General features: G+C 42.4%; 1 protein-coding gene across 1 annotated transcript; it reads right to left on the bottom strand.

Annotated features, from left to right (window-relative positions):
* Positions 1-311: 311 nt before the first annotated feature.
* On the bottom strand, positions 312-9,105 carry GJA10 (gap junction protein alpha 10). The gene is made up of 2 exons (XM_071741327.1): positions 7,720-9,105; positions 312-1,479 (listed from the first exon to the last, which is right to left on the bottom strand). The coding sequence occupies exons 1-2, from the start codon at positions 9,091-9,093 to the stop codon at positions 1,441-1,443; spliced, it is 1,413 nt and encodes a 470-aa protein (XP_071597428.1). The 5' UTR covers positions 9,094-9,105; the 3' UTR covers positions 312-1,440.
* Between the last annotated feature and the right edge of the window lie 5,066 nt (positions 9,106-14,171).

Below are 14,171 nucleotides of genomic sequence, written 5' to 3' on the forward strand. Positions count from 1 at the left end.
CACCCCCTCAAATCTGTCAGAAGAGATTATATCCACTGCATCTACACATAGCCTGGCAGTAGATACTGTACTTTAGCAAAGCTGTTCCTGTATCCCTGATCAGTTATTGCTGGCATTTAATGGCCACCATCTTAAGTATTTCCTTTTTCTGCCTTAAAATACTAAACAAATGCACAACTAAACTGTGAATGAGATTGTAGTGAAGCAGAATATGAATGTAAATCATGTACAGTAGAATAAAACCACTGGAATCTCAAGCAATCTTTATGCTTGACTCCTTTTTTTTACCTGCTTTCCTACATTCTGCTAGCCTTGCCTTAAAGTTGTTGAGCCATAGAGGATTTTTTATGCTTTGGGAAACCAGAAGCTTGTTCTAAGCATCACCTGCCATTGAGGTGATATCAATTGTGAGCTATGATAAGCCTGGATATAAAAGCAGCCAAAAGCATGTGTCCAGAAACAGGGTCAGGGACAGCCAGAAGAAGGTGATTTATTTTCCAGATACACAAGTGGAAGGACTGTTTTCTCAGGCCACATACAACCCAGAAATCCAGGACCCCAGAGCTACTCTGTCCTAGAAAACTGAAAATGAGCTCTTTCTGGTTTTGTCTTTCAGTTCCTCTATATGAACTGATGAAACAGTGAAGGTGAGGTAGTGAAGGTGTCACCCTGAGGTGACACCTTGCAGATCATCTTGAACAGCAAACTGCAGAAAAGTGCAGATGTTTTGCACTTAAAATAAATTTCCTGATTTTTCCATTTTGAAGCCGGAAGTATTAGCTACAAGGAGGCTACATTAGCATGGAAAGTCTCTAACAGCTTGAAGACTGCATTAGCATAGGCAGATGAGTAGCAGCTTATTCTTCAGCTGGTTTGGGTTTTATTTTTTTGCTCCTCTTAAATTCTTTTTACCTTCAGATTCCGTGAGTGTTTCTTCCATCTTTTATTCATTGGCTGCTGAAGCCTGGGGAGATGGAGGCCACGTAACCTTCCAGCTTACTTTCAAATCAAACTATCCCTTTCTTATTGGTTGCTTGGGTCTTCTGCTACCTTGAATCTCTATGGATCAGACTGGTTTCTGAGACAAACACTGCTAGCATGCACAACAAGTTGTACATCCCAATATGTTCTCCCAAAGACACAAGGCTGTTTCTGCAGTGGCAGCACAAGCTGACCAGAGCTGGCCCAGTCTGCCAGAGAAAAATCTTTTGAGTCGTGGTGTGAACTACCCATTAACACCAGCTATCAGTGTAGGATGCTCTCAGGACTGGTGTAAAATGGAAGAATAAAACAACTGCTTGCTTTCTTAAACTGTGTCATGAATTTAGCATTACAGTGGTGGGAGAGGGGAGCTTAGCAACAGCTTAGCTGCTTCTTATCTCTCTGCTGAAGGTAGTTTGTCCTCAGTCCCTTAGTTTATTTCTTCTCCTCCGAATATCATTACTTTTTCATGATAGATGATAGTTCTAGGAGCATGCTCTGAAAGATAATAAGAGAAAGAAAGGATGAAACAGAATTGGCTTAAAGGAGAAAAAAATAAATATTACCATAGTAATAAACTCAAGTTCCAACACATACACAGCTGGGAAGATGGAAATCTAGGTGTTGACCTGACAACATCCTTATTTGCTTTGTAGGGCTTTCTTCATTGCTAAGGGGAGGGGAAGGAGCGGGGGGGGGGGGGGGGGGGGGGGAAACACCTTGCTTTTAAACCAAAATAAACACATTAATCCCTGAAGCAACTTGCTTGAAATCAGTGGACACATTCTAGAGGCCTTGTGTTACCCATTACAGGCTTTTTGATAGTTTTTGATCACTTATAAAAGCAGAAAAAAAATGGACTCAATTAGGCGAGTTCTACTTTCTAAAAGCCAGCTTATCTTTTTTTTGCTGCACAAGTCCTCAGAGGGGTTCATTAGTTGTCAGCTCCTGCTGAGCCCCAAAGTTCATCTGTGTTTGTGCCACTGGTGAATGGTTGCCTTTGCCTGACCAAGTAGCTTTTGCAGGATAATTGGCACAGTGGCTGTCATCACAGCAAGCTTCTCTTGAAGGCTCCATGGCAAAATAAAATACAACTACTGTGGTATCTAATGTATAAATAAATAAATAAGGGCATTGCGTAGAAAAACTGTAAAAAAAAGAACCCCAACAGTAGTTACCAGCAGGTGTAAATATAAATACCTTTAAGTATTTTCAAACACCAGGTTTTACCAGTCCCTTGCTCCAGCTGTAGATTTTCCTGTGGAGCTCAGCTGTCTAAATAATACCTCTGAGGTTATCAGGTTTGTTATTTAAATGTACATTCAGTCTTATCAATGAGAAGTGAGAGCAGGTGAGCAGGTACTTATATGAGTGGCTATTTATTCCTCAGGTGTTGTTGAAAGCACGAGCAAACATGCCTTTTGCTGGAGAAGACAGCAAACATTCAGGCTGGATATCTACTCTCTGTCTTTCATATTCTGCTCACTATTGAGTTATCCCCACTGGGTAAAAGGCTCAAAGCTTAATGATGAACTGAGAAGTAGGAAAAAAAAAATGTACAGCACAGAGGAATAAAAAAGCCATGCAGTGAGGGAAACCCAACCCAGAGAATTGTAAAAATTCCCCAGCATTGGCAGAGCCAGGATTTCAACCCCCAGAGACTTTCTTTGCTGCAAATGAGTAAGATCAGCAGCCCTATCTCAGTCTGATTCTGTGGGCTCAGAATGTCAGCTTTACCAGTTTTTTCATTATCAGCTTTATCCCCCTCATTCAACACGAGGAGGGTTCTTTGATTTAAAAGATACATTGAATAATTTGTAGCCAAAACCATAGATTTAGAGAAGCAACACTCTGAAAGCACTGGGCTTTCTGGAGGAAGGAGAAGGTGGGCTAAAGAATAAGGAATTGATGCGAGAGTGAGGAATACTCATCGCTTCTTGAAAAACAAAAATCTGAAGCCAAGTCTCCAAAATGTCTTATTGTTTCTGAAAACCTTGTTCTGGTAATTTTGCACACGTTTTTAACTCGCACAGTGGCTCTTCCAAAGCAGGTTTAGGCTTGGGTGCAAATGTGATAATGTAGTTCCAAGTCACCTGAAAGATGATGCCTTTGTGAGAAGAGTTGCCAATCTAGTGTGAATGCTCCCAATCCCAGTCAACTAAATTAAAATTCACAGGTTTTAGAGCATACCTTAGGATTCTTTAGAAAACTATTATATATGCCCAAAAGAACCAATGCTGGACATGCTCAGGTAGCATTCAACTGGAGAATCCTGCTTTAGAAAGGCAGAGAGAGACACAGATGGCAAAAAACTTCAAACCCAGCTGGCAATGAAATATCACACAGCCTCCAGCTTTTGAAGAAATGTTTATGTTCTGCTGTTGAACCATGATGCCACTGTGACACTCTGAAGATGCTGTGCCAGGCTGTGGCCATGCTCAGCTGATCTTCCTGATGTCCTTCAGTCCTTCCTTTGTAGAAAGTGGACGGGAGGAAGCAGGAGGAAGGATGCTTGATTCTGGCAAAGGGTGACTTTGGAAGTAAAGTTCTTTCCCTCAGATCTCTTATCTATATTCCCCTCAGCGCAATGCCTATTGGGTGCATATTAGAAGCTGTAATTCCTGGTCCCACCTGTTTTCAAGAGAGCACAGATTGTATCTGTACTAGTTATATACTGACCTTTGACTGCATCAACCTATCCAGTTTATCAGACTTTAAAATGTTTCATGCACCAGCCAAGGGCTTGACTGGTGCAAATGATGTTGTTGGGGTTTTTATCTCATAATATCATTCATGTGCAGAGTCCTGTTGATAGCAACATAATTCCTACACACCTTTGTGGACTCAACTACCAGCTTTCATTTGTAATTGTAGGTACACTAAATGCAGCACAGCTCTTTTCACTGAGATGTGTGTGAAAAGAAGCCATTTAAGGCCTGCCTGCCTAAGGGAGCCTAGTAAGCTAAGGGCCATGAAAAAGATGCCCCTTTGATCCATAGCTGAATCACCCCTTAAATAGAAGTTAAAATGTGGCAAGAGATGCAAAACTTAGGGCAGAACTATAGGTGGGCCCACAATACCTCTTAGAAGATAAGATACCATGTATTCTCTAAGATGTGTTCTCTGAGTGAGCCTTGGAAATTCTTAGCTTGGAGACAGTTATCAGTGAACAAATTGTTTACTCTCACTTCAAATTGCTAATTGCATTCCTCAGCACCAAAGTTCTGGAGGCTTACAGAGGCCCTTTTAGCTGTGCACAGCTGAAAAGTAGAGTTTTGTAATGTTATTTATCTCAGGTCTCCATGGAGTAGAGATTAGCTCACCCATGTAGTGAGTGATGCTCTTGCCATTGTTTTCAAGTGTACTGAAACCAGTAGAAAATTACCCTCACCCCATGCAGTGACTTTCTCCTCCTCCAATGAAGGTCCAGTTTTGGTAGTTTGTCCTCAGAGCTTAATAGATCTAAAGTGTGACCAGCAGTGCCTGAAGGAAAAGGTATTTTTCCCAGTGGATCACTGTTTCTTGAAATGTCTTTAGCCTAATAAGTTTTTCAAGGTTTCTGCCTCTCTCATTTCTGTTTCCCAATCTGAATAATGGATAACTTTGGAAAATGCAATGAAAAAGAAATTTAGTAGAGTATGAAAAGTGAGTAGTTTGAGTGTAAAATTAAGCAGCTGGACTGTAAATATTTTTTCAAGGTTTTATGCCACAGTTGGACATGATTGAAAAAAATGGCTTCTCACCTCCATGAAATCCAAACAAGGAAGAATTACTTTTTAGTTTGCACTATGGCCCAACATGGTTGGTCTGTACAAATCCTACCCATGGGAAAGGTATTTCTTCTCATATATATAGATATAGCTGGTCTGGTTTAAGCTGACATATAAAAAGGTTGAGGCACCCTCATGCCAAACAAATATTTTGTATTCTGCCTCCTATTGAGCTGTTTCATGAGGGTTTTCAGTGAAAGAATAAATGCATTCTCTCTAGAGCATCCAAAAGTGACCTTTCATCTGAAGAGGAAGTCCTAAGAAGAATTTCTTGTTCTGTTTGAGGGATGCAGTTTTGGACTTCCTTGGAAAAAAAAAATCACTTGATCATCACCTGCCCAACTACTACCCACCACCTGGACCAAACAGTCAAGAGGGGGCAATACATTATGAGAGGTAACTTTTACAACATTTCATAGTCCCTAATATTAATTATTTCTCTGATAGATACTCAAGCTTGGTGTGGAAACAGCATTGATAATGGCACTCAAAAAAATCTCTTCATTGATGGAAAGCCAAGCATAGATCTGCTTGGGGATTTCAATGCCAATGACTCACAGGGTGCTGCTGATTTGCATGCAAACTCTTACAGTATCAGATGGATTAATTTTGTGTGGTCTTGAGATTTTCTGCCAGCTAAGAAAGCTATGGTGGTTCTGGGCAGTAGTCCTGCTGTCTCACCACAGAGCACAGGTACATGTTTGGTTGGAGGTTGCTAAAATGGTTGTTAAGGTATAGAAAGTGATATTTGCTATGGTGAGTGGATCCTTCTCTGTCTACTGAGCTGATGCAAGGAATGCTTCAGACAAATTCAAGCAGAATGATATGGATAAAGGGAAAAAGAAAACATTCAAACCTAACTGAAGACAATAGTCTATGAAAACTAGCAAAGAAAACTGAAGAACAGTGTCAATTCCACTATGGTTTCTGCCCTGTTTGACTATCCAGCTTAGATTAGTAGTACCCTGCTTAGAATAGACTGTATTTTGGCTGCTTGGAAAGTGTTTCTGCCTTTGGATTCACTGTTATGTTAAGAAATACACATCCTTTCTCTGCATTATTGTTACAAATCAATCAGGCACAGCAGCAGACAATGGGGGATTTGTGTGCTTCTGTTGGAATTACTTTAATACAATTCATTTATGTACTTTTTTGTTGTTATTTAGATATGATCACTGATTTTTCAATGCTCCTGTAACACAGGTAAATTTGATGAGAGATATTTTTCTTGTATCTAAACACTAATACATGATGATTTTCCCTTGGAAATCAGTTTGAAACAAATCAAACGAATGCTGAATGCCTTTATCAACAAAAATTAAATATTAAATATAGAAACTGGGAAATACAGACCAGAAGGATGTACAAGCTTTAGTGCTCAGATTCAACACTTTCCTGATGCACCAGCATATTTGTGTTTTGAGACTGGTATTCCTAAATGCCATAGCAATGCTAGCAGTAAAGTGTATTTGCCAAAATCTTGACTCAGTTGTATATAGAAGCATCTTTACTTTAAATATCAGGTGCTGTAAGCAGGAAGCATCAGGTAGCATAGCTGCATGAGCCATGTTTCCAGATGCTAGTGCCAGTCCCATACAAAAGGATCCCAAAGGCAGAATGCCAGAGGAATGTTACATTCAAGAGTAATGACATTGCTTTGCAAACTGTCTGTATTTCTCTGCGAGGTCTCCCATGGAAGGTAGTGTCATTGTCATTAAGTAGTAAAAGCTGCCAGGAAACCTCTGTGAGTTCTCAACAGGGTGCTACTGAAATCCTGTCTTTCTTAAAACCTTTTTGCACTTCATCTATTTAAAGACCCCTCTCACCTGAGTGTCAAAAAGTATCAGAAGATTGACAGGCTGGGCTCTAGGCCCTCTCCCTCTATTAGAAACACTGAAGTATAAAGTGCTTAAATTGCATTTAAGTGATAATTTAATATGGCTTATGCTGACTGTACATTGCAGACTATATTGACTTTATGTTGTTTAATTCCATGAAAACTGGAACCCACAAACAGTTTTTGGATGAGCAATGTGTAAGAGTGCCTTCTGCTTCTTACCATAAAATATCTGGAGGGGTTTTGCCTGTTTGGTTTTGTTTGTTTTGTAGTTAAGAAAAGTACTTCTTTTTAGGAAGAAGAAGAATGAGCAGAACTGATAACTTTGAGTACTATATGAAGTAATCTACTGCCCTATAATAAAAGGTATTTAAAGGCTTGTCCCGCAAGCATTTGTACAGGAGGTTTTTTTTCCTCTCAGGGAACAACTCCCATCACCTGGGGCAATCAATACTCAGCTTACATTTTAAAAAAAGCCAAAACCACCCCTCCAACCTGTTTGGAATCAAATGCAAGCACTGTATCATGTCATGTAAACAAGCTTTTGCAAACTTTTTGTAAACAAGTGTGTGGCCAAGAAATAGGAACAGATGCCAAAAATGTGATTCTGTAGTCTTTGGCTATTGGAGTTATTTAGTGTTTTATGTGCAGATCTTTAGATTTTATTCATCGAGCAATTATTCAACTCGGTAGCCTCCTGTGGGAGAAACCCCCTGAAGCTGAGAGAAGTTGAGCCACTGAACTCAAGACACTTCTCTTTCTTACAGTGTCAAGCAGGCAGGAGCTGAACAAGCTTCCCCTTGGACAGTCCTCGTCAAGTTGATTGGGATGATGTAATGAGTATGAAGAAACTGAGATTCGTGGACTTGGAGATCCTCAGGGCTCAATAAATTCCTAGAAACGGTTTTGCTTCCACCGCAGCAAGGGACCGAGCGTGCGGGAGCTCAGCTTGGTACGGGGGGAAGCGAGGCATTAGGGCTGTGTCGGAAGTCCTGCCCAAGCCTCCCTGCCCCCCTGGCTCGCCCCCTCCTCGCCGGGGCAGGACGAGGCAGCCGGGGGCTCCCGCCCCACTTGGGCCTCCCCGCCGCCCCCTCCCGCGGGCCACCCCGGGGGCGGCGGGGCGCTACTTGCCATCGACACGCGGCGTCCCATGGCGGCGGCCGGCGGCGGGCTGCTGGGCGGGCTGCCCTCTTCGAGGCGCTTCCCCTCCGAACCGGAGCCGGGACCGGAGCCGCCGGGGGAGTCGAGGCTTTCGCTGTCGCTGCCCGCCCGGCTCCCGGTTAGGACGCGGGAGAGGAAGCTAGACTTGCGGGTGCCCGGGCAGTGCCCGCTGTCCGGAGAATCTCCGAGCTCCTCATCCAGGTCGCGGCAGATGCTCACCCGGCTCTGCTTGCGGGGTGCCCGCCGGGACGCCCCCGCCCCGACTCCCGGGGCTCCCCCCGGGGCCGCCCGCGGCGCCTCCTCGCTGCTGGTGGAGGGCGGCGGCCGCTGTCCGTGGTGCTGAGCGGAGCCGTGGCGGCGGCGCGGAGGCTGCGCCCCGCGGAACTCTCCGCGGTGCTGACGGCCCGGAGGCCCCGCCGGGGCGGGAGGCGGAACGGGAGTAGGGGCGGGAGCCGGAGCAGCGGCAGGAGCCTGGGGTAGCGGCAGCGGGGGGGCAGTGGGGTACGGCGGGGAGGAGTCGGCGGGCGGGCAGGTCGGCGGAACCACCGAGCTCTTCTTGGAGTTGTATATGGTGGTCTCCTCCTCGGCAGGACCCACCGACCCCCGCGGCCACCTGTAGATGCTCTTCTGGATCTTTTTGAGGCCCAGGTGGGCGATTTCTAGGATGTTGAGGAAGAGGGAGACAGCGGCAATGCTGTGCATGAAAACCATGAAGATGGTCTTCTCTGTGGGTCGGGACACAAAACAATCCACCGTGTTAGGGCAGGGGGGCCGGGTGCATTTGTAAAAGGGAGACATGTGAAACCCATATAAAAGATACTGACCTATCATAAAACCCACTTCCAGCACCGACCGGGTCAGGATATGTAGGACATAGGTGCGCAGAAGGGACCCTCTTAGGGGTGCCTTATGCACTTTCTTCTGCTCTTCCAGTTTACGCAGTTGCCTCTCCACTCTCTTGTGTTCCTCAGGCATGGCCTCCAGGTCTTCCAGCTGAGCCCGCAGGTGGGCTTTCCTCCTCTGCTGCTCTTTTTCTAGAGCCCTTAATCTGTAGAGTGCATGGCCCATGTAAACCAGCGATGGAGAAGAGACAAACACGATTTGCAGTACCCAGTATCTGATCAAAGAGATGGGGAAGGCTTTGTCATAACAGACGTTGCTGCAGCCAGGTTGCTCCGTGTTGCAGATGAACTCAGACTGTTCATCATCCCAGACATCTTCGGCAGCCACTCCCAGCACCAGCATCCGGAATATGAAGAGGATTGTGAGCCAGATTTTGCCAACTATGGTGGAGTGGATGTGCACTTCTTCGAGGATGCTGCCCAACAGGTTCCAGTCCCCCATGGTCAGTTCATATCTGAAATAAAAAAAAATTTTTCTTTGTTTTTTGAATAAAAAATTGGATTTCTTTTTAAAATGGTGCTTTTTGATTTGTTTGCTTTTTGTTTTATAATATTGATCTTTCATATACAGTCTTCTGACAGTAGGAGAGCTCTTACAAGTTCATCATTATTTACCACTCACTGGGTCTTTAAATTAAGGCAGACATCACAATTACTGGTGAAAGATGCAAATGTGAGATTATTTGAAGCCAAAAGAGACTGTAAGCCACAGTACTACTTAACTGCCTACAATTTAATACTATTTTCTTCCCACTAGGAAAGAAGGCAATTTTTCCCCACTTTGCAAATCCCTTGCCAACTATAGTTTAATTCTACACCCACTCCATTCTACTGTCTGTGCCTTTGCCATAGTTTTTGGTGAAAAAGCAACTAGAATAATATCTAATGCTTATGGCTTTCAATTGTTTGATAACATTTTGAGAAGTATCCTGTAACTACCAAAAATGTTTCATTTTGTACCCCAAGGTAGCAGCATTATTAGTGCCACCCATCCAATATTTTTCCTACTACCGGAGTAACAATCTATAAGTTTGTCCCTTGGATTCCAAAAGCTATGAATACATATCTTATTTACATGTAGCTGTATATGAGTACATAGTCTCACTTCTAGGATAATGTTAAGAAATTAAGAGTACTTCTAGGATTAATATAATTAATTTTATTATTTTCAACTCTTACTGAATCACCAGGATTTGTCTTAATTATAAATTTCCATGTATGAGATAAAAAAAGCAGTGTTTACATAATGGAGTGATGTGGAGGTTTTTAGCTGTGAGTGTGAGATGATCTTCTTCCTCTTTCCCAGAAGCTTTTTGATTCATCAGCAAATTGATCTATGTTCTGCTGCCGGATGCTTGATTTCCAAGCTTTTTCTCTGGAAGCTACAGGTAGGAAGCTCCAGGTAATGTGGGAAACTGTTTATTTGTGAGTGCACAGCATGTATGATGTTGTGTCCCTGGAATTTTTATTGCTAGCATGGTAATAAAATATTGAAATCAGCTGAGATCATATCTACTTTAGGTTTTGCAGCTGAACTTCTTTGGGGTTTTTTTGGGGTTTTTTTGGTTTTTTTAGTGCTGCTTATACTTCAAAACTTCCCAAATTTTACTAAACCACAACCTTTAGTAAAGTGCAAATTTTAAACTTTTCTGAGAGTGGCTCAGTGCAGTACCTAAAACCTTACACAGTGTTAATTGATAGCACAGCTGGCTCACACCAACATTATCAATGTAGTTTGCTTATGGTTTGTGATAAAATTCCATGTAATACAATTATGCTTGGAGGCTCTATTTATCCACACTGCAAGTAAAGATTTCCAATTGTAACCAGCAGTGCACTCACTCTCTGCATAGACATTCTACAGATCATACTATTACGTTTCTGGGATTTTGGGGTTTTTCTGCAAATTTGATTTTTCCCTTTTGACACAGGAAATTGGTTGACGGAACCTAGAGAGTCAAGCAATTTGTTAGGTGCATCTCCCACCCTGCATATCATTGAAAAAAAATAGTCAGCAAGAATTATTCTGGGCTATTTACCCATCTTTAAAGAACAATGCCAGATCTTTCTTCTGCCTTCATAATGATTTATTTTTTTCAGACCAGATATTGTTGCAGCTTGTTAGGTTGTGTGGCTGTGAAGATGTCCATGTGTTGAAATATTAACTAAAAAAAGTTACATTTCAAAATGACAATGCTGAATCTGTTTTTCTGACCTTGGAAGTGCAGATAAAGAGTAGCTCCCCTCCAAGTAAGAAGCAGAGGTTTGTATGGAGCAAATTCCCACACCCACAATGCTCAAGAAGCCAAGTATGAGTGAGTGGGTGACACTTGCTGATTGCTCATTGCCCCTGAAAGATGAGGGAACTATGGCAATGCAACAGTTAAGCAGACAAGCTTTGGGCATATTTGCTGCCTTCTGAATGGCTGATCCTTTAATAAAACTGAGACCCCGCAAAAAAAAACCCCAAAACAAAAAAACAAAAAAAAAACCCCAAAGCAAGCCAACGAACCAGAAAACAAACCAGCAAACCCCTCCAAACAAAAATCCAAACAAACAAACTAAACACAAGTGATAAGCTAAAACATAAGTGCTGAAATAAAAGGGAAGAGAGACTGGTTTTAATCCCAAAGACGTAATGCCATCATTCCTCTAGCAGCAGGAATTATCATTATCCATTTTTGAACAGAAAATGAATGTAAGTGTTCAAACTAAGAGAGGACAAGGAGTATAAGGAGTATAGACATATAATTCTGCCTTTAAAGATATGTTTCTTACTTAAGTTGTTTCTACTGGTATCTAGACAACTCTATCTTCACCCTTCCTTTATAATATCCGACAGGGGAGAGTAACTATAGGAATGGTTTAATTCCACTTTCTAAGTGAGCTTATTATACCAAGACACTTGCCCTCAAATCAGCACTGGTAGAACAGCAGCATGAATTCTGACATAGTGATCATCGTGTATGAAGTAAGTAAGTTTAAAACTAGGAAAGCAAGAATTTCTAAGAAATCAGCCCAAACTACTTTACAACATTGCCATAGCAATGGGCTTCCAAATTTTCAGTTTTTGCCTTCCCTGGTCTTGAGTTCTGTGTAACAGAGTAGTTTCAGTTTACAGCAAAAGAGTGATCTCAAGTATCAATTTTATAATTATTTCCAGTCTACTACTGTACTAGAAATTCTAGTATTCTAGCATACTACAGACATACCATTTTTAGTATAGATAGTACATACCTGTGATATTTCTTATCATACATTTGACTACATTCATGTCTGACCAAATATTTTTATATGGTTATTTCAAACAATAAAAATTCATGCATCTGAACCAGACAGAAATCCACAATTTCTCTTGAAGAAGGTTTTTTTTTCTTGTTTTTGTTACATCTTTATTTTGAAGTTCATTTGATCATTTGCCACTATTCAAATAACTTCTATATTAATTTTATGCCAGGTTTTTATCACCTGTAATTTTTAAAAGCAGAGTTAAAGTTTATATTTCTTGTAAAAAAAAAAACAATGAAATTCCAAGATGCAAATAATCCTGGGTTTGATTTGCATTGCTTCAAGCTTGCTCCATACTGCCCAAGGAAGAATTCTTTTCCTGTTGCTTACCTTAGGAGAAAGCCCCTGGTTAGTCTACCTCAGAGCACTGCAGAAGGAGCACACATTGCTGCCCATCACTATAGCTCAGAGACCTTCTTTCAACAGTGCTAGGACATTTATATTTTTTTTTTCCCCCCAAGAGTCAAAGCATAGATGTGGTACGCTGAGCGGACTTCTCGGTTCTTTGTGGCTGGATGCTAAGATCGCTCAGTCTAAACTATACATCCACAGTTAAAAATATCATCAGATGATAGGATGGTGCCTCTAGCCAAAATTACCATGCAATTATTTTAGACAGTGGCATCTAACAAAGCCATTCCTGCCAGGATCGATCTGTACAGCGAGAGCTTGCAACATGCCTATGCCTTGTTTTAGTCAGTTCTTCCAACATTACACCTCTACACAGCTCCCATATAAAAATTAATTTTGTAAAATAGCTAAATAGGCACCCTGTACAGTGTGATAGACTCTTACATTTTCTTCACATTCCATTAGTTTAGCTTTGAATCAATGCCCAAGGATCAATCGGTCACGTCCGATTTCATACCCTGTTGCCTGGTGAGTTAATTTAGGGTGCGCTGGACTCAGACTTCGAAAATGGAGCCCACAGGAACTGAGACTCAGGTCTTTGGTCAGAAACAGAAGCTTTCAACATAGTAAGCCTGTTCCACCTGGGTTCAAGAGCCACCCCCAAGCACATTCAGAATTGGTATCTGTGAGAGAGAAGGTCAAAAAAAAAGGTGAGTTGACAAAATGGGATTTTGTGAGGAATCAGAGCCACCAGACCTGAGGTTCTACTGACAGCTTCTGCTGTCTAGTCCAGCCCAGGCCTAAATTTTATGGAAATTCCAAATTAAACCCAAAAATTTGGGTTTTTTTGTTGTTATTATTTTCTTTTTTTTTTTTTCTTCCCTCCCCCCATTTCCTGCTCCAGAACTTCAGTCCCTCTTCTTCCATCCTACAAGGAGTGTGAATGATTTCCACTCCAGTCTCTTCTTCCTAATGGTATGTTTACTAGGAGTGGCCAGTTCTCAAGACACTAGCCACAACTCTGTCTTCAAGCTTATCTCTGACTGATGTACCAGTGCACCCTTCTGTCACTTCCCTCCAAGTCCTGTTCAAAGGTGCTTTCAGAGCCTTGCCCTGCAGCAGAGGAGGTGGCTACAGCATTTTCCCCCAGCCTCAGACAAATGCAGCAGATATATGGGGTATACATAGAGTACAAATGCTTTAGGAGCAGTAAGGCTGCTTTTCACTCCTGAGAGATGTGTTAATATTCACTGAACTCACTTAGGCCTTTCTCATCCAAATGCTCTTACACTCCCTCTCTCAAACCCATGTACTCTCATGTACCCATCATTTTCTCTTGTTTCTTTTCTCATTTTACTTTCTTGCCTCCTTTTTCCAAACACAGTGACAAAGTCCCTAAAGCCATACCTTGCTGCTTCAGTTGCCTCAGCTTCAGCTCAGGCCTGGGTGCCCCGTGTTGCCTCACCAGAAGGTATTGTTGACCCAACATCTCCAGCAGCTTCCACAGCTCCTGGGTTTCCCGGGAACACTCTCTTCAGCTCAGCTCACTGTGAGAAGTTGAGAACACAGCAAGAGCTGCAGCACCTGTGATTTCTTCAACCTGTTGGAGAATGTGCTTTGTTGCTCTCTGCAGCAGCAGCTTGTTCTTTGCCCAGCACATTTCTGTCCCATCTCTTCTCCCCCCTCAACAGATCACAGCACCAGAACCACCAGTGCCTGCCCCACTCTGCCCTCAGAGTAACCTGGCTTCAGGTTTTGTTTTTTTCAGGGGGGCAGGGGAGGTGACAATAGGCTGCTTAGGACAATTTGCACTGTTTTGGCTTTAATAGCAGAATATTTGGTGTTATTACAGGCCTACTCGTGCACGCTTGTTTATGGGCC

Source organism: Heliangelus exortis, chromosome 3 (genome assembly GCF_036169615.1).
Source record: "Heliangelus exortis chromosome 3, bHelExo1.hap1, whole genome shotgun sequence".
Taxonomy (NCBI): domain Eukaryota; kingdom Metazoa; phylum Chordata; class Aves; order Apodiformes; family Trochilidae; genus Heliangelus; species Heliangelus exortis.

Coding starts and splice junctions, on each gene's coding strand:
- GJA10 (XM_071741327.1), bottom strand. CDS start 9,093: ATGGGGGACTGGAACCTGTTGGGCAGCATCCTCGAAGAAGTGCACATC. Junction 1,480..7,719: donor TGGGACGCCGCGTGTCGATG/GCAAGTAGCGCC, acceptor ATTATCTTTCAG/AGCATGCTCCTAGAACTATC.